The 23,303-nt window shown below is 42.3% G+C and overlaps 3 protein-coding genes across 3 annotated transcripts; 2 read left to right on the forward strand and 1 right to left on the reverse strand.

Annotated features, from left to right (window-relative positions):
• On the forward strand, positions 1-8,839 carry ovol1a (ovo-like zinc finger 1a). Its single transcript, XM_073475330.1, has 5 exons — positions 1-523; positions 7,168-7,397; positions 7,539-7,742; positions 7,923-8,067; positions 8,153-8,839. The coding sequence occupies exons 1-5, from the start codon at positions 424-426 to the stop codon at positions 8,473-8,475; spliced, it is 1,002 nt and encodes a 333-aa protein (XP_073331431.1). The 5' UTR covers positions 1-423; the 3' UTR covers positions 8,476-8,839.
• A 1,834-nt stretch (positions 8,840-10,673) lies between these two features.
• Positions 10,674-15,717, forward strand: mus81 (MUS81 structure-specific endonuclease subunit). Its single transcript, XM_073474973.1, has 17 exons — positions 10,674-10,726; positions 10,988-11,138; positions 11,487-11,616; positions 12,112-12,197; positions 12,443-12,580; positions 12,671-12,751; positions 12,854-12,942; positions 13,143-13,334; positions 13,412-13,573; positions 13,646-13,773; positions 13,889-14,001; positions 14,190-14,309; positions 14,432-14,527; positions 14,648-14,785; positions 14,924-15,027; positions 15,373-15,456; positions 15,578-15,717. Exons 2-17 carry the CDS (start codon positions 10,998-11,000, stop codon positions 15,642-15,644), a joined length of 1,869 nt encoding a protein of 622 aa, XP_073331074.1. The 5' UTR covers positions 10,674-10,726; positions 10,988-10,997; the 3' UTR covers positions 15,645-15,717.
• Positions 15,718-17,095: 1,378 nt separating this feature from the next.
• Positions 17,096-22,395, reverse strand: tmem185 (transmembrane protein 185). The gene is made up of 7 exons (XM_073474974.1): positions 22,224-22,395; positions 20,786-20,962; positions 20,465-20,672; positions 20,239-20,322; positions 19,968-20,144; positions 19,423-19,546; positions 17,096-19,331 (listed from the first exon to the last, which is right to left on the reverse strand). The coding sequence occupies exons 1-7, from the start codon at positions 22,259-22,261 to the stop codon at positions 19,081-19,083; spliced, it is 1,059 nt and encodes a 352-aa protein (XP_073331075.1). The 5' UTR covers positions 22,262-22,395; the 3' UTR covers positions 17,096-19,080.
• Between the last annotated feature and the right edge of the window lie 908 nt (positions 22,396-23,303).

Consider the following 23,303-nt stretch of genomic DNA (forward strand, 5'->3'; position numbering starts at 1 on the left):
TGAGTACCTGTGCTGCTGTTTGACCCACCTCTATCGACTGAGTGTGTGTGATCAGGATACCGTGTTTTTTCCCCCCCCTCAGCCCACAAACTCACACACACACACTCCCGTTATTCCAGAGCGCTGTTACGACTTTACCTGTCCGGGGCTGCACGCACACCTGAGCGGACTCACCTGAGAGACTTGTCGTCATTGTCGCCTCAGCGCTGGAAGGAAAAAGGTTGAGAGAGAGAGAGGAAGGAGAAAAAAGGAGATTGAAGCGACGCACGGCTTTGCGAAACGAGAAGAAAAGGTGCGCGGAGGAAGGAGGAGAGGACACCTTCCATTTTTTTCTTCTTCCAACTTTTGGAGTTTCCTGCTTTTGGTTAACTTTCGCGTCGCTCCTCTACAAACTTCTCCGAGCGGACGGGCTGGTGATTAAACATGCCGAGGGCCTTTCTGGTGAAAAAGGCGAATGTGTCGCCGGGGAAGCGGAACTGGTCCGAGCTCCCTGATCATGAACGAGGGGACGTTTATATTCCAGGTGAGTCCACGCTGCCGTAATGAGCCGCTTGTTGCTCTAAAATAGTATCCGCTCCGTGTGCGTATTTTTGGTGCCTTTACGCACGGATTTGCTGGGTTTTTTTGATGTGTTTGGATGCAGCGGGACTGTGAGTGTGGACGGTGGGCAGGGGGTCTGGGTGTGATTGTAACGGGGCCACCGAATAACGGGAAACACAGCGGGCCGCGGAGGGAGAGTATAGTTCCTGATTTCTCTCTTCTGGCTCATTTAACCTTCGTTTTAATGTTTTATCTGCGTCACATTTAAGGTCAGCGTGTGTTTGCGCCTTTATTCCCACTTCTGTCACCGCTCATTGTGCGGCGTGGCCCGTTGTTTTCCACACAGCGACCTTCAACCCCAGATTGCAGCGTTTCTTCCTTGAACGACTTCACACCGCGTTGACTTACTGACAAGGACTCACGATTATTTACATTACCGATAAATACCGATTATTGTGGGGCTGCTATTATTTGACAGATATTATGATTGTGATATGGTTCAGGATTAATGGTGATGATCATTTTTTGCATCACTATTTTCATTTTCACTAAAAAAACTTCTTTTGACATCTTTTCATTGCTCCTTTTGTCCAAAACCCCCCAAAACTCTTCATTTACTGTCATAAAATATAAAGAAAAGAAGTAAATCATCACATTTAAGCACCTGGAACCAGACAGTCACAATAATACAGTGATTATTTAACACAAAATAAAAGAGTTGTGCTCCATTGTTAGTGGATTGAGTTTAAATCACAGGGTTGTAAGTTTTGATTCCTTGGTTGAATATTGAAGGAATGTATATTTCTACCAAAAAAAAGAAAACGTAGCCGTGATAAGACAAAATATTAAAGATAAAAAGCCACTGTGAGTTAAAACATTGAAATTTTTAACTGTTTATCCCATAATTAAGACTTTTCATCCCATAAATTCATTGTTTTACCTCATAATTTCGACATTTATGTTACATTTCAAGACTTCATCTAATAATCTTTATTTTTTATCTCACAATTTCGACTTTTTGTCTCATAATTCTGATTTATCACAGGAAATACATGTAATCAAGCTTATTTTTTGTCTGGTTTTCTCTTCTTTAAATGGCAGAAATGAGCCTCCATACATGAAATACGAGTTCTAGCCACATTCTTCAGACCCAAGTCGTCCTCACATCCATAAGCTTAAACAGGACCTGAGATGGATCAGTGGGTCCGCTCCTGTTTTTGATTCTGACCTTTCTGTCCATTTGCAAATTCACTGTTTCCGGCCCGGATTCCCCAACAAGAGCTGACACGTTCGCCAAACTGTCACATTTGAGCTCTGCTGTTTGCAGCTTCAGTTGTGGCGTGTTTACCACCGACTTTACATTTAAATGACAAATCAAGGGAGTCCACCTCCACCCAACTGCCCCTTCTCGTCCTGTCTTCTTCAGAACAATCCCTATTGTTGCCATCGGCGGCGTTTTTATTGTAAGACCACGTCGGTATCAGATAACAAGTAACGGACTACACCCTAAACCTCTTCTCTCTCTCACACACACACCCTCCCCCTTCTCTCTCCGTGTCCTTTTACCTCCACATCTCATCACCGTTAGCTTTTAATCATTGACTTTTACATCCTCTCTGCTGTTTGGAGCCGGAACATGTGCATGAAGTGAAGCGACGCTGGCTTTCAGGTGGTTTTAATCCCGCCAAATAACATTTAATAATCTTAAAAGAAGCATACAGGTGTTTCTAGAACGATTATGAGCACACCTGAGGCGTTTGGGAGCTAATTTTACGCACAGAAAAACAGCCTAATTTACTTTTTAACTCAGTGAGATTATATAAATGTCGCTTAACTCGAATAATTAGTCTTGAGAAACAACAAAAAAATGAGAATCAGTCGTAGAAAAGTTGTTTATTTCCCTTCAAGATATTCATTTCCCCACGACAACCTGTTTGTAAGATTAAAGAAAAATGAGCGTCTGTGCGTAATTACGCATAGTTAACACTCCTCGCAAACGGTCTCGGCTACAGTTTCAGGTATGTGCCGTTACTTGACGTACCTGCCCGACGTGTGTTTTGTATGACAGGACACACACAAACACACACACAGTCACACACAAACACACACACAGTCACACACAAACACACACACAGTCACACACAGAGGTATGATAATTGCCCTCAGAAACAGGCAAGTTGAATACTTTAAGAGGCACCAGATGCCATAAGTTTCAACAGTTTTCTATGTGTGTGTTGTGGGTGTGTGTGTGTGTGTAGGAGTTTATTTTTATCTCCTTATCCACAAACATGTGCCCGGGCCTGTTTCTGATGGATCATCAGTCCCAAATCAGCCTCTGTTTTGGTTATAGTAGGGTTGATCCCTCCTCTCACTTCAGACACACGTAACAAGTTACTATAATCACTCACGCCAGCTGGTTTATGTGAGATAAGGTGAAAAAAACAGCTTAAAAATACATTAAAATAAATTGAGTTTAATATGGAACAAAAGAGAAAAACTCTAACAGGTGTAAGAAGTCAGTACATTAAGATACAAGTAGGCAGAACAAGGACATGCGTACAAAAATAAACCTTATTCGAAGCATAAACTGAACTACTGTAGGTCGGTTTTGATAGTGGATGTAAGATTTTTAGATTGTTTTGTAAAGATAAATGTTTATATAACTGTTTAGGACAACCAAGTTGTTTCAGTGGGTGGAAAGATAAAAGAAAGAAAGACATATTGAACATAACAATGTGAAAAAATAATAAAAACAATGATTCAAAGAAGAAAATATGATGAAAACACAGTTTTATAAATGGAACTGCTTTTGTAATCTGGATATTTTCAGTTAAAAAGTACTCGAAAGGTGAATAGAAAAGGTTTTTCTGCTCTTTATTCATAACAATGACATTTATAATATATTAGAATATTTTAAAAAGACAAGATTTCAACTGTTTCTCTTCTTTAAAATCAGAAAATTAAATAAAAATCAGCTTTTTATACCTCAGTTCCACTTTTCTCAAACTGTGGCACGAGTATCTTTTGTTAAAAGGTTATGTTTGTTTAATGTGTTTAAAAGCAGAAGTGTCAAAGTAGTGTTGTTTTTTCACCATGAGGTTAACTGTAGGCTCCAACAGCTTCCCCTCTGTTTTGAGTTTTTATGCTAAGCTAAGCTAGCTGTCACATGTCCTGTAGCATCATATTTAACAAAGAATGTGTTTGGTATTAATCTTCTCACCTGACTGTCAGCAAGAAAGTTGATATGCTTATGCAAACTACTACTTTAATAACCAAATTTAATGTGCTACGCTAAGCTAACAAGCTGCCGGCTTTGGTTTCATATTTACCACACAAACATGAGAGTGGTATCTGTGTGAAGATTGATACCAAACACATACCTGTGTTGATTAATATGAAGCTACAGGACATGAGATGGCTAGCTTAGCTTAGCATAAAGACTGGAAACAAGGGGGAACAGCTAGCCTGGCTTTGTTAAAATGTTATGTTTGTTTAATATGTTTAAAACCAAGTGTAAAAACATTAGTAGTCTTGTCATCACCATCACCGAGTTGAGCATGAACTACAACAGCTTCCCTCTGTTTCCCATCTTTATGCTATGCTAAGCTAAGCTAGCCATCTCATGTAGCTGTGGCTTCATATTTAACAAAGATATATGTGTTTGGTATCAATCTTCTCGCCTGACTATCAGCAAGAAAATTAATATGCTTATTGATCTTCTCGTCTAATTTTTGGCAAGAAATTGAACAATGAAATCTTCCCCAAAATCTTGAACTGTGGGCTCACCGAGGGTTTCCACTCTAATTCTATCCTAAGGCTGCTGCAAGGTTAATGTTTATTGGATGGGAGGAAATGTAACGGACCCTACTGACAGCCTACTGCTGCAGACGAGTACACCTTTAGCAAACACACACACACACACACACACACACACACACACACGAGGACTCACACCCTATGTTTGACAAAGTTATCTCCCGATTGTTGACTCTTTCTCCCGACTGAGCGACGTCAAATGGGCTGAAAGAAAATATGAAAGAAGTGCAACTCTCCCTCTCTCTTTTTCTCAACATTGAAGCAGTGTGGATACGTTAAACCCACTCGCCCTACCTCCCAAACACACACACACACATTCACTCAAGCACACACACGCTGTATTCACCGGTGAGGGGGAAGGAGGGGTGAACAAACAATACAAGATGAGATTAAATGTCCAGCCAGCAGCCGTCACCACAGAAACTATCACCACACGGGAATAATTAAAAAAGATTTATTTTTTCTAAAACCATTAGATTTCCCAAATTTGGCTTCAATGACAAAACATCTGTTATGTACTATTCATGCAGGACAAAAGGCTACATAGACGTTGCAATGAAGTTTAGGTAAGTAGTTTAGAAATGATAATGAAAGGGGACAAGAAGCTTTCTACACAAACTCAACGCTGAAGACTTGCTCCACTTGTAAAACTGGCTGTTATGAGCACTCCAAGCCCCTGATTAGGTCACGAGAGATGTTCAGATAATGAAAAAAGAGACATCCCACAATGTGATCAAAATTAGCAAGAATTAAATCATAATAATAATAATAATAATAATAATAATCAAAATATAGAATCAAAGTTGATGTGAAATGTAACGTAATGTGGAATGTTTGTTTAATGTGTTTAAAAACAGAAGTGTCAGAATAATCTTGTCGTCACCATGAGGTTAAGTGTAGACTCCCAACAGCTTCCCTCTGTTTCCAGTCTTTTAGCTAAGCTAAGCTAAGCTAAGCTAAGCTAAGCTAAGCTAGCCATCTCATGCCCTGTTGCTTCAAGCTAGGCTAACAAAACATACAATCAAAGGTGATGTGATCAGCTGTAAAAGTAAACAAAGGGACCATACACATTTTTCTTTTCTTTATTTTACACAGTTGTGTTCTTAACAGTTTAGCTGTCATGATAAAGTCTTTGAGAGCCTGGAATTAGTTGGTTTAGGGACCTTGAAAGTGCTTTAAAAGTGCTTGAATTTTACTCTTTTAGAAGCTGTACAAACGTAATACACTTTAAACACTACCCAAGTCTCTGTCTAAGATCCACAGAGGCTCTGTGAGTGATACCTTTGTACCAATCATGAATTGAAGCAGCTGTTGAGGCCTCGTCAGTGAACACAGAGCCGTCACTGTGTGTCGCAGCGTACCGTTAACTCTGCTGGTTTACCGATCGGCCGTCTCTCCATCTTTACAGCTCACTGTAGGGCTTCATTTGCATTTACATTTGTGTTTTATCTGATGGGGGCCCGGCAGAGTCAACTGATTCGTTGTCTTCGGCGAGCCGGACCACGCCTGCCTCAGGCCGACCTGAACACACACAAAGACATGCACACACACCTGTACAGAGGCTGAAAGGTTTCTATGCGCCTACATGTCGCTGTTTGAGTGGTGTTTTGTTATATTATGCTCACACACACACACACAGACACACACACAGACAGCCTGCGGAGGTGGATTGTTTGAGGAAGGTACAGAGCTGGTGCTGCAAGACTGTCTGGTCGGACGAGTCTAACTGCGGTGCTAATGCAGTGTGTTTGTGTTTGTGTGTGTGTGTGTGTGTGTGTGTGTGTGTGTGTGTGTGTGTGTGTGTGTGTGTGTGTGTGTGTTGGAGGGCATGTGTGTGCGTGCAGAATAAGTCACGCTAACAATAGGCCCAACATGTACACACCCACACCCACACACACATAAATACATACACATATTTAACTCGGCGTGTTTGCTAATTGAGAGATTGTGCAAATATGAAGCGGTGCAGGTCGGCGGCTTGTTGTGAAAGACTTAAGTACGAGACGTTTGTACTCGTCTCTCAACCTCTGACCTGCTGTTCTGTCTGTTTTCAGACATTTCTTACATACATTTACAAACACGATTTTGTACAAATGTAACAGCATCAGGATGAAGTAATACACAGGATGTGATGTGTTTTAGTATCCGGTGTTCTCTAGGTGTGTGGAAGACGTATTTGTCGCTCTTAAAGGATGTTTTTCTGTTAAAAAATACGCAATTTCACGTAATTTTGGGCCGTTATTATGAATGTATCTGTGTACAACAAGTAAGAGAAGCTAGAGCAGATAATCCCAAAACAACAACCAAAAAGCTTCATGATAAAACTCCACTGAGGTCTAACTACAACTGTTTGATCTGGGAAGGATTTTACATTGATTCTGCTCAGGTGGTGCCCAAAACGGGACTTGGGTGCTCCACCTAAGCTTCACAAAAACACAACGGTCAAAAGCTTTCCAGGAAAGGCACAGTTTATCTTGAACAAAACTACACTTCCCATAATGCACCTTAAACCCTCCGTTTCTTGTAAATGTCTAATGATAGTATCTTTTACTTGAATATTCAATTTTTAGCATCTACTACAAAGAGACCAAAGTCCAAAAAAATAAAGAAAAAAAGAGAATAATCAGCCAATTCTGCAGCTTTGCAGCCAGGTATGAGATGGTGGAGGCCAAAAACGGAGCTAAAAGAGAGTTGATATTTGCCGTACAGTCAACAGGTGGACAGAAGCATCACTCCGACCTGTTTCCCCGACAACATCAATAAGTGCAAGTTTAAGACGTGACACTAACTCTCTCCCCTCTCTCCCTCCAGTCTCCATCTTCCCTTCGTCCGTCCTGATGATGGAGGCTGAAGCCAGCCCCGCCGAGACGACGCCGCTCTGCCTCACCAAACAATCTCTGTCCGACACGCAAACACGCGCCGAGCTGCCGTCCAGCACCATGCTGGGCCGACCGCAGAGCCCCGCCCCCTCACCAGAGGAGAAGACGGAGGTCAGGAGGAGGTCGCAGGCCGGACCGCCGTACATCCGATCCAAGATAAAGGTGAGGAAACGAGCGGAGAGCATTTTAAGAACTTTTTCGTATATTTTCCGTGGATTTTGTGCGTATAAAGCTAATTTAAAAAGTAGCTTTAAAACTTCAGAATAAATGTCAAAAATACATTTTGTGTTCTCTCCGTCACAGGTCACGACAGGCGAGTTGCCTTCCGTTCTTTCTCCTCTTCCTCTCTCTCTTCCTCCCATTCCCACGCCGCCATCTTTAACTCTGCACACCGCCGTGATGCCGCTGACGAGCCCCGCCCCCATGGAAGCGGTCTCCATGGTGACCAGATCGACAGGTCAAAGTCGGAGTCCATCGCACGGGATGTCGGGGATGTTCATGTGCCAGGTGAGCCAACGAGACTACGACGACGGTTTCATCGTCAAGTCACAAAATTATACCGTATACTAGAGGGCAGCTTTAAAGGACCAGTTCACCAGAAAATGAGAATTCTACCATTATCTACCTAAATTTTTCCCATAAGTCTCTATGATGTCAGAGTAAAGTCGGTTGTGTTGCTGCTCGCAGGTTTGCCAGAAGTCCTTCCACCACCAGCGGATGTTAAACAGACACGTCAAGTGTCACAGCGAGACCAAGAGACACCTGTGCACCTTCTGCGGCAAAGGCTTCAACGACACCTTCGACCTCAAGAGACACGTCCGCACACACACAGGTATACCGACCACTTCCACATCTACACACACATGTAGTAAACACAACACATGTACACGAGCTTACATGATATTTTTTCCATCCAGGGGTCCGTCCGTACAAGTGCACCCTCTGCGAGAAGGCGTTCACCCAGCGCTGCTCCCTGGAGTCCCACATGAAGAAGATCCACAGCGTCACCCAGAAGTACGCCTACAAGGAGCGACGCAACAAGCTGTACGTGTGCGAGGAGTGCGGCCACACGGCGGGAACTCAGGACGAGCTGCTCGTCCACCTCCACTCGCTCCACCCCAACAGCCACCTGCTGAAGGGGAAGGCCGCGAGGAGGGCGGGAAGTGGAGGAGGAGGATCGACGCCGGGCTCTCCTCACGCTGCTGATAGCGATGATACGACCGAGTCATCAGAGCAGTAGAGGAGGAGGAGGAGGAGGAGGAAGGTCATTCAAACTCAGGGGGGATGGATGAAGGATGGATGTGTTAACTGATGGATGTAAAGGTGAAGTTAATGTATATTAAAGTGTGTGTACGTGTGTGTGGATTTGGGTTTCTGTATATAACGCAGGCTTTACATGAAATAACGCACCAGATAAGTGTGACTTTTTGACGACTAGATGTTTTTTACATGGGATAAAAATGTGGACGAACTCATTAACTAACGTGTTTCTCTTCATATCTACTGCATGTGTGAATGTTACCTGTGGGCGTCTCTGTACAGCAAAAAGATGAGTTTTTCTATGAAAAAAGTACTTTTTGTTCAATAAAGGGAGTAATATATTACACCAGAGTGAATCTTGTTTTTTGTCACAAATTGTACTTTTATTAAGATTTTACATTAATAAAAAAATTCAGCTTTGGGTGCTAAAGCTATTAGCTTAGAAGTGAGGTTGTAAATAAAGTCTGTTCAAATTAAGCCGGACAAATAGTTTCCGGTGGTTTTTTAACTTTAAAATCTACTTCAGTTGTTTAGGTTTATACTTGATATCACATTAAAATATACTGTTTATTATTAAATAATTATTTTTGCATTCAAAGTCTTCTCACACTGGAGAACGAAGGTCAAAGAAAAAAACAGGAATTTAAGTGTAAAATTACTTAATTCTAGCGGAGGGTGTTACTTGAAACAAGCTTATTAAACAACAAAAGAACAATATAAATAATAAATAATTTTAATACAAGATAATTAATCTCAGATTTCCAAATCTAAGTTGTCAAAAAACTAATAATTAAATATTACAGAAGCTGAGTGGTGATGGAAGAAATTGCTACAGGCACTAAAGGAATCCTTGGTATGACGGTCTGTATGTCAGACGAGTATTTCAGTACTTCACAATTAGATGAATGTTATTTCTTCCCTCTGTGAGTAAAATAGTTGATATTAGCTGTTATTTTCTGTGGATTTCTGCATCCTCGTACTCTTCGCTCCGACAGTCCAGCCTCATTTTACAACTTTAAATGTGTCTACATGAGCACGAGTGTCTGCATCTTCAGACTCTGTGTGCGAGTGCCTGAAAGATGAGTCTGCAGCTCCAATTATGCAACTTTTCCCCCCAGCTTCAGTGTGTTTGGGACAGAGAGAGAGGCTGTGCTGTGGTTGGGAGGGTGAGGTTGGATTCTTGGTCTCTGTCGGGTCTTGTTGGAGGATTCCTGCAGACTCCTCTTCAGCCCGAGGACACACGGAGGTGCAGTCAGCAACTGGATAACGGTCTGGGAAGTTAACTGACACTGAGTCACTTTTTGTCGTTCGCTACACAAACAGAGTGTTTTCAGAGCTTAAGTTCAAGTTTTACCAGTTTGTTTGATTTGTACTTGTCTTTTCTTGTATATAAAATCAGTTTGGGTTTTCTTTTAGCTCATTTTCCTTTAGATCAATCCTTGTTTTTAGGCTCTAGGGATGGCAGTGTTGCTTGGTCCAGACTAAAAAATATCTTTCAAACTTATGTTGACATATCGTACAGACGTACACAATCCTCAGAGAGTTAATCCTACTGACTTCGGTGACCTCCTGCCACACAGTCGACTTTGATGAGTTACTTAATAAATAAATCCTATGTGACTGACTAAATCTTTTCAAACCATAGCTTACAGTTGCTCCAACATGTGCTTCCTTGCTTTGCTCCAGCAGAGGGATAGCAACACAATGAGTGTATTTCCTCCTTTGACGTTTATAATTCAATCCTTCTTCTTTGTATCGCCAACGTTTTCAACATACATATGGACGTATGGGTATTGTCTTACGATGAAGTTGGAAAATGCTAACATATCCTAATGTGCATTCTCTGTATAAACAAAGAAATTAAATTAGAAAAATTAGTTGTGCAGCATTAATTAATTCAATAATTCCTCATTTCATTCATTCAGTGGCCTTATTAATAACACTTTTACCAATATTTGTTATAATGAAACTATCAATTTCTTGCTAATCTTCCTCTTTATATGTTTGTTTATTCATTAATATATTTATTTGTTTGTTTATTTAGCCTTTTTCGTTTGTTTATCCCTGCATTTTTCTTGTTATTCCTCGTGTCGCCGCCAGATGTCGCTGTTTGCATCACTGCAGCTCGCCCCGCCTCCCACTTCCGCCTACGTCACCGCTGTAAATACGGAAGTGCGCTGTGTCTTTGAAAACAAGGCGCCAGCAGCTGCCTGCAGCTTCACAGGTGAAAGGTGAGCCGGATTTTCACGCACAGACGCGATTTACGTCACTTATCCTGAACTAAATCTCTCTATAAACGTTTCTTACAACTTTTAAATCTGCCAGCTTGTCGGTGAAAACTTTAAAATTGCTAATTTGGTCTGCTAACGTTAGCTTGTGTTAGCTAAAGTTACACATTTGATATTTCCACCAAGCTGTGTTCGTCTCTTATCATGTTATCGGTGTGTTAGGTCAAATCCGACATGTTGTTCGTGTTGTTTCTCTCCTGGCAGGTCCAGAGGGATGCCAGCTTCGGAACCGGTCCGGCTGGGTCGGAAACGGGCCCTGCCGTCCTGCCCGAACCCGCTGTTCCTCAAGTGGCTCACCGAGCTCCGGGACGAGGCGAAAGAGAAGGGCCTGAAGATCCAGTTCACCTACCAGAAGGTACAGAGCACCTGTGCATCTGACTGTCAGTGTTTACTCATTTTAAAAACATATTTGATATTTTTTAAATAAGAAAAAGACAAATAAAAGATTATATATTCAGAAAGTGTAGAAAAATATACAAATATTGCTTTTTTATGGCACGTTTTCTATTGTATACACACATTGTATATTCTCATTTGGTTGAATTTGTATTTATCAACTCCAGTTTTCACCAACAGGCTGCTACAGACCAGTTAAAAGTCATATTTAACGCAAGAAGAAAGACTGTGAAATAGAAAAATATAGAGAAAATCAGTGTAATTTATCTAAATTCATGTGTGTTTTTATGTTTCTGTCTCTTTCTAGGCCATCAGCTCCTTGAATAAGTATCCGCTACCGCTTCAAAACGCCAAAGAGGCAAAGATCCTCCAGAACTTCGGAGACGGCATCTGTAAGATCCTGGATGAGAAACTGCAACGATACCTGAGAGATAACGGTAAGAAACACACGGATGGATGGACTGAACTGCATTTTACAGAGAGCATGAAGAGAAATAAAGATAATTTAAAGGAATCAAGTGCTAAAAATATTCTGTAAAATACGAGATAAAGTACCAATATCATAGAAAATGTAAGATATAGATTCGTGGCTGCAGTGAGAGAGGGGGAGACTGTGTTTAAAGTACAAGATGGAAAACTGATGATGCTAGAAAATATTTTTAGACTGGAGGAAATCAATACAACTGTACACTAACTACAAAAATGGTGACCTGTAAAATGAGAATAAGATGGGTGGTTTTAAACTTCTATAAAACTCTTTGCACTCTACGATAATCAACTTTATTAAAACAAAGCAAATTAAAAGCTGTAAGATTAAACAGAAAAGACTTGGAAGCAAAAGGAAGGAAGGAAAAATGATATGATTTCCTGAAATTTTAAAGGCAAAGTAGCTCCTCTAGTCTTCACTTCTTTCCTCACTTCCTCTCCTCCAGGTCAAGACGCTCCGATTCACTCTCTCCCTGAAGGAGCGCCCCCTCCTGGCAGACGAGACAACAACAACCTGGCTCCATCCAAGAAGGTAAACAGGCACTAGTGACTTTGTAAAGACACAATTTAAGTCAAGAAACGAATAGTACAATTTCCAAATTCATGGAAATGTATGATATGAGTGACAGTATTTTATTAAAAGAATCAGGATATTTCGCCGAATACTTTTATACTTTTATGAACAGGAATTTTGTATCATTCTGTGTAATTTCATTCAAAGAAAACTATATTAAAATGTGTTATTATGAACTCATTTGTTTTCATCGTTTCTTGTAGAAGAATGCAGCAGGGGATCATGGGAAAGACAAAGGAGGAGGAGGAGGAGGAGGAGGGAGGAAGAAGAAGAGGGAGTACGTTCCCCAGAAGAGGTCTGGAGGTTACGCTGTGCTGCTCGCCCTCTACAGAGAGTCACAGGTTCACCTCTCCGCCTCACACTCAGCTGAGATATTAACAAGTCGCTGCTCTGTTGCATCAGTAATGACATCATCATCTCTCTCTCTTTAGATCCCAGGTGGAAAAGGTTATATGTTTAAGATGGAGCTGCAAACAGAAGCTCAGCCTCTCTGTGACAAGTCTTTCACTGTCGTAAGTGAACACAGTCTTTTACACATGTTGATCCCTGCTGTTGATCTCACTCTCTGTGTATTTTACGTTCATTTCCTTCCTTCACTCTGTTTGTCTGTGTAGCCAGATCTGGGCAGTAAGTACACCGCCTGGTCTTCAGTGAGCACTCTGATCCAGAAGAACCTGCTGATGAAGACCCACAATCCTGCCAGGTACGCTGCGAGCACACACACCCTTCCAACAAACATGTTTGTGTGTTGATGTTCATCTGTGTTCATTGTTGCTGACTTTTTATTTAATTGAAGCCGTGTTAGCATCACGTGCAGCACCTTGTTTCATCGTTAATTCCTTGTTTTAAATATAAAATGTTAATAAAATGGCTCCTCTTCCTCCGATCTTCTTCTTCCCTCAGGTATTCTCTGACAGAAGAAGGTTCGGCTCTGGCGGAGCGACTGGACTCGGCAGAGCGAGGGAGTAAAGACGACCCAAAGGAGGGCAGGAGTGATGAGGCGGAGGAGGAGGAGGAAGAGGAGGGCGGTCCTGGGGTTGTGGACCTTACTGCGAGTGATGATGAAGAAGAAGAGAAAGAGGAATATAGGATACAGTGAGTGTACATTGAACAAGAGAAGTCTTTTTCATCTTCTTTCTCCTGCTTGAACAAAACAAATCTTCTCCTCACAGGCCTGCAGAGAGGCTGACATGTGTCGCCCAGCCGAGGACTGAGGCTGACGGGACGGGAGTCGCAGGAAACACAAAGGCAACGAGCAGAAAGCCGAGTGCAGGAAGTCTTCTGCCAGGATCATATGAAATTATTCTCTGTGTCGACTTCATCGAAACGACTGGGTAAGAAGAGCCGTCAAAGTCTGACTCTGCAGAAATCACGTGTGGATCTGTGACGTTGTTTTGTTCGTGCAGCGGCAGCAACCACCGTAAACAGGAGCTGGTCAAAGAGCTGCAGAGGAACGGAGTCAGCTTCGACGTCAGGAAGCTGAACGTCGGAGACTTCCTGTGGGTCGCTCGGGAGAAGGTCGCACCTGTTCCAGGTAACCAAAGACAAAAACTAGAGGAGATGTAGCAGAGTTCTTTGTGTTTACACATTTTCCTACAATCCACACAAACTGAGCTCACATCACAATCTCAGTCCTTCTCTGTCTCCAGGTCAGTTGCGCGCCCCCGCAGGCCGGGAGCTCGTCCTCGATTACGTCATCGAGAGGAAGAGGATGGACGACCTGTGCGGCAGCATCATCGACGGACGCTTCAGGGAGCAGAAGGTCGGTGTGTGGAGCGTTTTCAACTCTGTCACTTCATTTATTGTTTATTCCATCAAAATATTAGTCGTTTATTCAAAAGTTAGTTTGTTTTCTAGTTCGTTTTCTTCAGGGCTGATTATTAGTAGTCCGTACTGCTGAGAAAAATGTTTAGTCTACTGTTTATAACAATAATTTAACTTTTTCTTCAGTTCCGACTGAAGCGGTGTGGTCTCCGCAGGCCCGTCTACCTGGTGGAGGAGTGCGGGACGGCCGCCTCCCACCTGAGTTTACCTGAAAGTACGCTGCAGCAGGCCATCGTCAACACACAGGTGGAGCGCACACACACACACACACACACACACACACACACTCATACACTTACAGTCAGTTCACTGGATCCAGACTGCTGATGGAGTTTGCTGGTGTGATTTTGTGTGTTTTTATGTGTCAGGTTGTCGACGGCTTCTTTGTGAAGAGAGTCCAGGATGTGAGGGAGTCGGCGGCCTACCTCACCGTCATGACGCGATACCTGACTAAACTCTACCAGGTGACACACACACTCAGAACTATTGTCTCTCTTCATGTCTTTTTTTTAATCTAAGCCAACTCATTGGTCCAGAAATACTGTGACGCATGTTTTACACTTTGAATCCTCTTTTACTTTCAGAACTGCACGCTGACGTGTCGCTCCAGAGAGCTGGAGGGTGACGGAGGGAGTGATGAGGAGGAGGAGGAGGAGCGAGGAAGCCCGTCCTGCTCTCTCATCTCTTTCGCAGAGTTCAACCACGGTGCCGTCAAAAACAAGGTGAGTCATCAAGAACCACTCACCTGTGTTGACCACAATTTACACTTAAAATACTGCGAAACCTCTTTTTCTTTAAATGAAGAGTATCAGATGTGTTTGTGAATATATAAATCCACGTCTCCCTCTCTTCTCCTCTAGTGTCAGACGGTCAAAGAAGTGTTTGCCAGACAGTTGATGCAGATCAGCGGTTTGTCTGGAGACAAGGCAGCCGCTATACTGGAGCACTACAACACTCCACACAGGTATGTAGAGGTTTCACTCTCTCGCCAAGTATTATTACCTGTTATCTCTGTCTTTGCCTGGTAGATTTTAAAGGTCTTTGCTCCGGTACAACAGGAACTACAGTTTCTTTCTAACAAATTGTGTTTTTTACCACATTAATCTCACAGGATATCTTTTTTTTTTCTTGTGAATTTGTGACTTTAATCTCAGTTCATTTAAAAGTCTTTTAGAAGTTTTACAAGACTTGGAGTGTGAAGATGTGTGTTTACATATGAAGACACAGTTTCACGTACATGACACCAGCGTGAAAAACTAGAAAACTATTAATATTATTAAAACATTATTGCCTCTGTGTTCTCTCTCAGTCTTCTGACCGCCTATAAACGATGTGTGAGTGAAGCAGAGAAGGAGAAACTCCTCTCCTCCATCCGATACGGGAAGCTCAAAAGGTTTGTAGAGTTTGAATAATTCTTATAAAGTTCCAGTTATTCATGTTTCCATGTTAAGTTAAAGGATTATATTCACCTGTAAATCACCTGTAAAGTTTTATTTCCTGTCGTTGCTCTTCAGAAACCTGGGCCCGGCTCTGAGCAGAACAGTTTATCAGCTCTACTGCACTCAAGGAGCGCTGACGTAGATCAACGGTGCATCATTTATTTATTTTCTGTCTCATAGACGGATGCTCAAACTCGACCTCACTCACCTCGTACTGTGAATACATTTACTTATTAATTTTCAGTTCCTACTTTACTTGAAAAGAATTAATTTGAGGATGTTAATCTACATGTTTGTTTGTGTAAAGACGCTGCTATATCTTGTAAAATACCACAGATGTGTCCTGATGCTGCATCAATAAAGTTTATTATTTTGGATAGTATTCTGCAGTTCTGATGCAAACGTCAAGTGATTTTCACTGTTTTTCAGTTCTGGTTATGTTTACAGGCACAGAAAACGCTTGGAAAGGGTTCATAAACGATCATGTTTTGTTTTAAATTAACTGGTTCTGTCGTCACAAACCTTTTTATGGAAATCATCCTGACTTCTCGTTAAAGATATCCGACTTTGTCTCGACAAAGACGGCTGGAAATTGTTCCTACGACTCCTTAAAAACATCCGGTTTGTTGCAACAAAGACGGCTGGAGATTGTCCTGACATCCAGTTAAAATAAATGTATTTGATGCGACAAACATGGCTGGAAAATGTCCCGATTTCTCGTCAAAAATACCCATTTTTGTCGGGACAAAGAGCTGGAAATTGCCACTTAAAAATATCCAACCTTGTTGCGCCAAAGACACTGGAAATTATGACTGAAATTATGATGTTCATATGACTTGTTAAAACATCCGATTTTGTTTAAAGAAAGACGACTGATGTTGAGGTGGTACTTGCAGTAAAATGCTTACAGGCAGCCCAACCTACATAAAACAAAAATTATATAAACAAATGCCTCTTCCGGGTATAATAAACAAATGTGCTCCTACAAGCCCCAGGGAAATAAAATGTTAAAACTGAAGGTGTATAGGGGTTTTAGGGTTTCAAGGGGTTCAAGAATAGACAGTTTCCTCACTAGATGATTATTCACACTGACGTGGAGCAGCCAAGAAAACACAACAGGGCCTAAACAGACCAGAGTTTCTGAGGGGGTGAGGTTCTCAGTAAGTCAGGGACAGATCCAGAATGAGTGTTAGAGCCACCTCCTTTTAAGCCTTCACAAAAGGGCGTCGTCACACCCTGATTGGTCGGGAGGGGAAAGCCCCAAGATGCTTCCACTCCTCAATCAGGAGTCAGTCTCCCCACCTGCACACAGGTGATCTGAATCCACTGCAATCAGTCTGGAGGGGTTTTGGAAAATCAGCCCAAAACAAAGAATGATAGCAAGTTTAAACAATGGGACGGCTACGTCGCCCTGACATCTCGTTAAAAATATCTACGTGTTGCAACAAAGACGGCTGGAAATCATCCCGACCTCTAGTTAACCACAATGCTTTGCAGGAACGCGTGAAACTGGGAAACCGAGTTACTTAATGATGATGCACATGAATCAAGTTGAAAACCATTTAACAGATGTAACATAACGACACGGTGCAGTTAAGGTTTTGATTCTTGTGTCAGTTTAATTCTAAAATAAATAAATGGACAAACAGTGAGGATGTCTGGAAATATCTGGGAATCCAGCAGCAGAAACTCGAGTTGTTCTACTTGCAGCATAAAAGGGAGATTAATGAGTAAATCAGACCAATTTAATGGAGGAAAAAAAGAGACAATACGTAGAAAAAATGTACACGCAGCATCCAGAAACCAGAGACGGGATGATTGTTTTTGCTTTTTGAGGAAATCTGGTGATGTGCAGACAAACAGGGAACATGAGGAGTTAAACTCTCTACTCACAGATGTGGATAAAAAAGTATCTCAACCTCTTAAAGCCAATATATTTATATGTTTGTAAAGATTTTCAAACACATCAGAGGACTGTCCGGTGTCCTGGTTTTAATTTGCCGACTTCTGCACAGATGAAACTCAATGAAAACAGAAATGTGTGTGATTGTTTGAGAATAATCTTTTTTTTCCCAGCTCTGCCTCTCACCTTCCACTCTGGTCCCCAACTCGACAACTTCTGTTATTTACAAAAACAACAACGACAAAAGGAATATAAAAACTGACGGTCAGACAGGTTAACAAAGTGCCATTTCCATTGTTCTCCTTTAAAAGGGAAGGCTTCGGTTCTTTTCAGGTCTGTCTTACAAACAACACTCCCACGGTGCGTTCAAAGATCAACAGTTCTTGTTCTGTGCAAAAAGTCATGCAAACGTTCATCTGTAGCCGACAACAGCCTTCAGATTTAGACAGATCGAGCGGCTATTTTCAAAAGTTTGACTCTTTTCTAGCACAAAATTTGTGTGGAAGTTAGGAAGAGATCACAGACTGATGACTCTTTGAGCATGTGAGTATTGTATCGAACTAAGACAGACTTAAATAAATCTGAACCCTTCCTTTAACTCCACCTCCTCTAGTTTGCTCCACCTGCACGGAAACCCAATCGTCAGAATAAACGTCGACACTGTACGTTCCTGCAGACCGCGGATGTTTAAAATGTACGCCTCTTATATGTTTCATGTGTTGTGTCAACGCTGTACTTAAGTGGTTAGGCTTAGGAAAAGATCATGTTTTTGTCACGACAAACAGCTGGAGAATGACCCAACGTCTTGTCAAAATTATTCAGTTTGGTTACAACAAAAGCAGCTGGAAAATGTCCCGACGCCTCCTTAAAAAATATCCAGCTTACATTTCTTAATGTTTCAATTTTATGTTGTGACAACACTTTACTTCAGGTCTGGTTGGGTTCGCTAAAACACCATATTCTGGTTTAAAATGTCCGGTTTTGTCAGTTGAAAAGAGGTGCAAACGGTGGACTTGCCTCCCTGTCAAGTAATATGATTCGTATTGTAGAAATGTCGACACTAAACGAATAAAACGTACAAATTTAACGTATCCATGTTCTGCAGAGACGTAGCAAGCCAACATTTATTTTGGTGACTGGGTTGTGCACGGTAAAAAGTGAGAACAGGAGCAATAAGGGTAAACTGATCCCAAATCCAAGCTCGAGTCTCTCCAGTGGTCCCCATCACAAAGCAAGGTGAGCGTCATCTCTGAATCAGCGACGCTTCAAACCCAAAGCAAAGATCTCCTGCTGTCACAGAGTCAAATCTTCACGTCTCAGTCGAGACACTTCTGTGGTCAGTTTGCCCCAAAACGTCACAATGGGTAAAATTAGGAGTGAGTAACACAGTGAGGCTTCACCTGCCGGTGAAAAAAAAAGCAGTCCTGTCTTTGTTTTGGTTCCAGGATTTAATCCTCAACAGAGTCGAGCAGGGAGTCAAGACAGCCGGTGAAACCAACGTGAGGATTCTGGATCCATCACCATAATGACACCAGTCACACTGATGCTGAGTTCAAGGTGAGGGGACTTAAATCCTTCAGGACAGCAGATAAAATCCAAACAGTGCCTTCTGCTGTTTCGGCTTCATGACTTGAACGCACCCGTCAACAGTCCCAGCCTCGTCAGCGCTGAGCGTTTAGTCGGGCATGTCGATGCAGAGTTTAGGAGGCGGGACGAAGTATTTCCCCGGACTCTGCGTGATCACCACGCCCGTCTTCTTGTGGAACATGGGGGCGATCTTCGGTGGCGGCTCGGGGACGGGCAGATCCTCGGCCGCCTCGGGGTCATCGCTGCGCTGGAGGTCGTAGGACACGTTACCGTATTCCCGCAGGAAAGGGAGGAGCTCCAACAGGAAGTGGCAGAAGTCCTTACGGATGCCGAACCACCCTGAGGGAAGATCAGAGGAGAATCAGAAAAATGACCTTTTAATCAATGCTGAGTACGAACACACAGCCCATCAGCTTCTGTAAATACTCACAGTGGTTTCCTCCCTTCTGACCAAACGTGGTCGCCATGAGTGTGAGCAGAGAGAGCCAGAGAGGCACGAACACACACACGTAGCTCAGACTGTTGTGGCCGTCCAGCTTGTGCACCAGAAGGATCTGAAGGAAGTCAGAGGAAGGAAAAAGTGTATCTACGTATCTGTAAAGTAATCTTAATCCCTCAGAGATGAAGATGGGCGGCTTTGACTGATTACTAGAGTAGGACTAGGTCATCCTGTATGAAATTAAATGAGTGTTTAAAGGGGCTGTACACATTTTACGCCACTAGAGGGCAGGGCAGGCTAATTTCTTTATTACATTTACTTGCTTTGAATGCAACTTTTTTTTAATTTGCCAAGACAAAGGCACTATAAGTGAGATTAATTAGTATGTGTGGACTTTATTACTAAATGAAGAGAGTTGACAGCCTGTTCTGCTCTCAGAAGAAATATGGCAGCCTCCTTTCTACACTAATCAATGAGTCACAGCTCTCAGGATGTAACTGAACATGCAAAAGAAAATGTTCGCAGTCTAAACTCACCTCAAAGGTGAGAAGCGGCACCACGATGGTCATCCAGCTGATCGCCATGGTGATGTGAGTCCGCCGCTGCTCGGCGATGATGTCGATGGAGCGGAGGAAGAGGACGGACCAGATGATGTAGTAGAGGACGACAAGGCACAGGAAGGACATCAGGATCCACAGAGGGACACACACCACCTGAGAAGATGAAGATCAGGAGAGCGTGATCAGACGTGTTGATACGTGACTGAAGAATCCATTTAAGGATCCATTTTGTGTTTGTGTCTCTCACCAGCCAGGGCCAGTTGATGATCCTGTCCAGCCTCAGAGCGATGAAGATGAACTGAAGAATGTTCACTGAACACAGCACCTCCAGCTGAGGAGAAGAAGGAGGGAAGATCAGGACTGAAGTTCAGCACTGTGTTCACTTTTAACAAAAATAATGATATACCAAGACTGAATATTTGAAACATTTCAATATTTATTTTCTTATTATAACACTTGTTTAATTTCCTCACCTCGAGGGAGCGGTCGTGTCTGAACCCCCAGACGCAGGCTGCTACAGAGACGGGCGACACGAAGAAGAGAGGCATGAAGACGAGCAGCCAGAAGTAGTTTCCTCTCGCCACGCGGTCGCACACCAACACCTCGAACATCAGCAGCAGGACGTGGAGGCCCACTGCGATCAGCATGGCTTTGAACTCCACACACGTCTCCCCTTCGGCCCTGACAGAGGACACAGGAAAATCAAAACATCAGAAAGTTGCTCCACACTGACGCGACGATTCCCACGATCGTGATTTAGAAGAATTGAACCCTGAGTGCGTGAGAGAGTCTACCTGTACTGGGGGTTGTGCGCCCAGACTCCGGTGCCCACAGAGGCCCCGATGATGACCAACAGCTTCCAGAGCCATATCGGGGTGAACACGGCCCAGTAGCTCCACTGGATGACTCCATCCAGCCTCAAGGACAGCAGCACGGAGAACAGCAGCAGACAGGAGTAGATCAGGAACTTACTGCAACAAGGGACAGAGAAATGTTCACAGCTGACACCAAAGATGCCTTTATAGACCCTTGTGAGAAGCATAAAAACACATTATCCAAAATCCAAGCACTTTTCAAACCCTGAAAACACATTAAAGGTAAGCGTTTTCAAGGATTTACTGCACCCACACGAACCCTGGTGAGTAGAGCCTGAACAATACTAGATTACTGGGCGTGATGCCTAATCTGGTATCAGGGAGTTATAAACTTCTGTTATCAATGTATCGGCCTATCAAACGCTTGTGACAAAGATATACGACCGCTGCAGGGTATTTTACAGTGTAACAATAAACTATACTGTTCAAAATGAGATCAGAGCACTGAAACAGCCACCCACACTGGGAATTTCATAACTATAAATTACTCCGAGCATTATGTTGGGTAAAAAAGTCTACACACCAATGCAGCTGTATCTGTCACTGGTTGATATCAGCAGATGATATCGATCGACTACATGTACATGCGATTAAACATGTGTCCAAATGTTAGGAAACGCAGGATAACGAGAAAGTTAAGGATGATGGAGACAGCCAATCAAATAAAAGTAAACAAAGGAAGTGTTTTTGGCCAAAACAGCTGATAGTCCTACAACAACACCACGACTGTCACCAGACTGACAGACTTGTGATTTCCCTGACATCATCCTTCACACCAGCACACCCACTAAACACTTACCTCATCTCAGTCTGTCACCTTTGTGGGGACTTTTAATGCTCTCACGTCTGGAAAATTATTTAGCTGCCATTTTGGCTCCCACCCAAGGACTCTGACATGTCTTATTGTCCTTACTTTATTATTGTCTGAAGTTTTCCCCTGAATTAATGCGATGTTACGTCAGGTTAATACCCCGGGCAGCACACAGAGACACTATTAATGCCTTTCCTACCAAGAGAAACATGCTAAGTTAAGCATTACTGCTGTAAACATTTAGCTACATGGCTAAAATTACCGTTTCTCTCTGATAACAAGCGAATCACTGGCGTTAAATTAGTTAGCATGTTAGCCAGGCCTCGTTTAGCTAAAAAACCCTTTTGCAGCTTTAACTAACTTATTGCAATCACAGTTAAACATCAGTTTACACCATCTGGAATAAGTGTAGGTAATTTCACACGTATAAAACACATTTTCTGAATGTTTTTCGTACGACAGCGCAACAAACGCCGCCCAGCCAAGTAAGTGCTAACTAGCCACACAGTTAGCTCAAGTGCTAAGTCGTATGATAGCTAACGTTACCTGGGATTGAAATCCTGAAACAGTCCTCTTAGATTCATGTTGCCAACATTAGTTTCCCGTGTGGTTAGCTAATTCAGCGGCTAATATGTATGCTAAACATGGTAATTTCGTTGGTAGTCGAGCTCTAGCTAGCCCTGTGTTTTGTTTTTTTTTGCTCGGCGATCACGTGACTGAAAGCAAGATGGCCGGCCCGGAAGTGACAGGCGGAACAAAAAACCCCCCGAAAAATAACATATTGATATTTAACTTTATTTATTAAGCAAACAATTTAAATAACAACAGATGATTAAAATAAAAAATATAGATACAAAATATATGTATAAATATATAAACAACAGATAATGCCATGAATTAGGGAACTAAGGGTGCCGAGAGGGCTGCAGCACCCCCCTAAAACGAGGCTATAACATACGCCGAATTTACAAGAAGGCCCAAATAATTAAGATTGCGTCATTGATAGCGCTTCACAGTGTTGAAAAAGTGCCTCCTAACTCAACAACTCACACAATTTCGCAATTTTCTAAGGGAGTCTGGGGACTTTCTTCACATCTTCATCTCTTGGCTGTTGTTGACTGTAGTTGACGCAGCTGCTTTGACCTACAGTATGTTGGTGTTCAAGTGTGCTGTCTGCTGTAGTGCAAAGTGTTGTAAATTATTGTTAATAACGACCAGATACATGTTATCCTGGACATTCAAATCAATACAAATAAATGCAACATTTAATATGAGGTCATTATATAGACTGACCTCTCAGCGACCCCACCTGTGACTGACTATCTGCGACCATAGGACAGACAGAGCAGTTCATAAAGATGTTATAGGGTACAAAACAAAAAATTAAATGTAGGAGTGGTTTCTTCCAGTGTGACGCGTTATGGGTTTCTCTTTTGTTTTGGTTTTTGAATGTGACCATTATATATTATACTTCAGTAGCCATCATGTCAAGAGGAAACATCAGATCCTTAAAAAATTGTATTTTCATATGTTGCTCATCTCTGTGACTACTACTGTCCCCTGAGACACTAGATGAAGAACTGTCGATTTCTATAACAGGAAACTCTTAGTCATTATGTGAATCAT

This window comes from Pagrus major, chromosome 10, assembly GCF_040436345.1.
Source record: "Pagrus major chromosome 10, Pma_NU_1.0".
NCBI lineage: Eukaryota > Metazoa > Chordata > Actinopteri > Spariformes > Sparidae > Pagrus > Pagrus major.

Bases quoted from the DNA above. Each gene is read 5' to 3' on its own strand.
- ovol1a (XM_073475330.1), top strand. From the start codon at position 424: ATGCCGAGGGCCTTTCTGGTGAAAAAGGCGAATGTGTCGCCGGGGAAG. The intron at 524-7,167 runs GTGAGTCCACGC...CTCTCCCTCCAG, and splicing joins AGGGGACGTTTATATTCCAG to TCTCCATCTTCCCTTCGTCC. The intron at 8,068-8,152 runs GTATACCGACCA...TTTTCCATCCAG, and splicing joins ACACGTCCGCACACACACAG to GGGTCCGTCCGTACAAGTGC.
- mus81 (XM_073474973.1), top strand. From the start codon at position 10,998: ATGCCAGCTTCGGAACCGGTCCGGCTGGGTCGGAAACGGGCCCTGCCG. The intron at 11,617-12,111 runs GTAAGAAACACA...CCTCTCCTCCAG, and splicing joins ACGATACCTGAGAGATAACG to GTCAAGACGCTCCGATTCAC. The intron at 14,310-14,431 runs GTGGAGCGCACA...TTTATGTGTCAG, and splicing joins AGGCCATCGTCAACACACAG to GTTGTCGACGGCTTCTTTGT.
- tmem185 (XM_073474974.1), bottom strand. From the start codon at position 22,261: ATGAATCTAAGAGGACTGTTTCAGGATTTCAATCCCAG. The intron at 20,673-20,785 runs GTAGACTCTCTC...GTCCTCTGTCAG, and splicing joins GCGCACAACCCCCAGTACAG to GGCCGAAGGGGAGACGTGTG. The intron at 20,145-20,238 runs GTGAGAGACACA...TCATCTTCTCAG, and splicing joins TCATCAACTGGCCCTGGCTG to GTGGTGTGTGTCCCTCTGTG.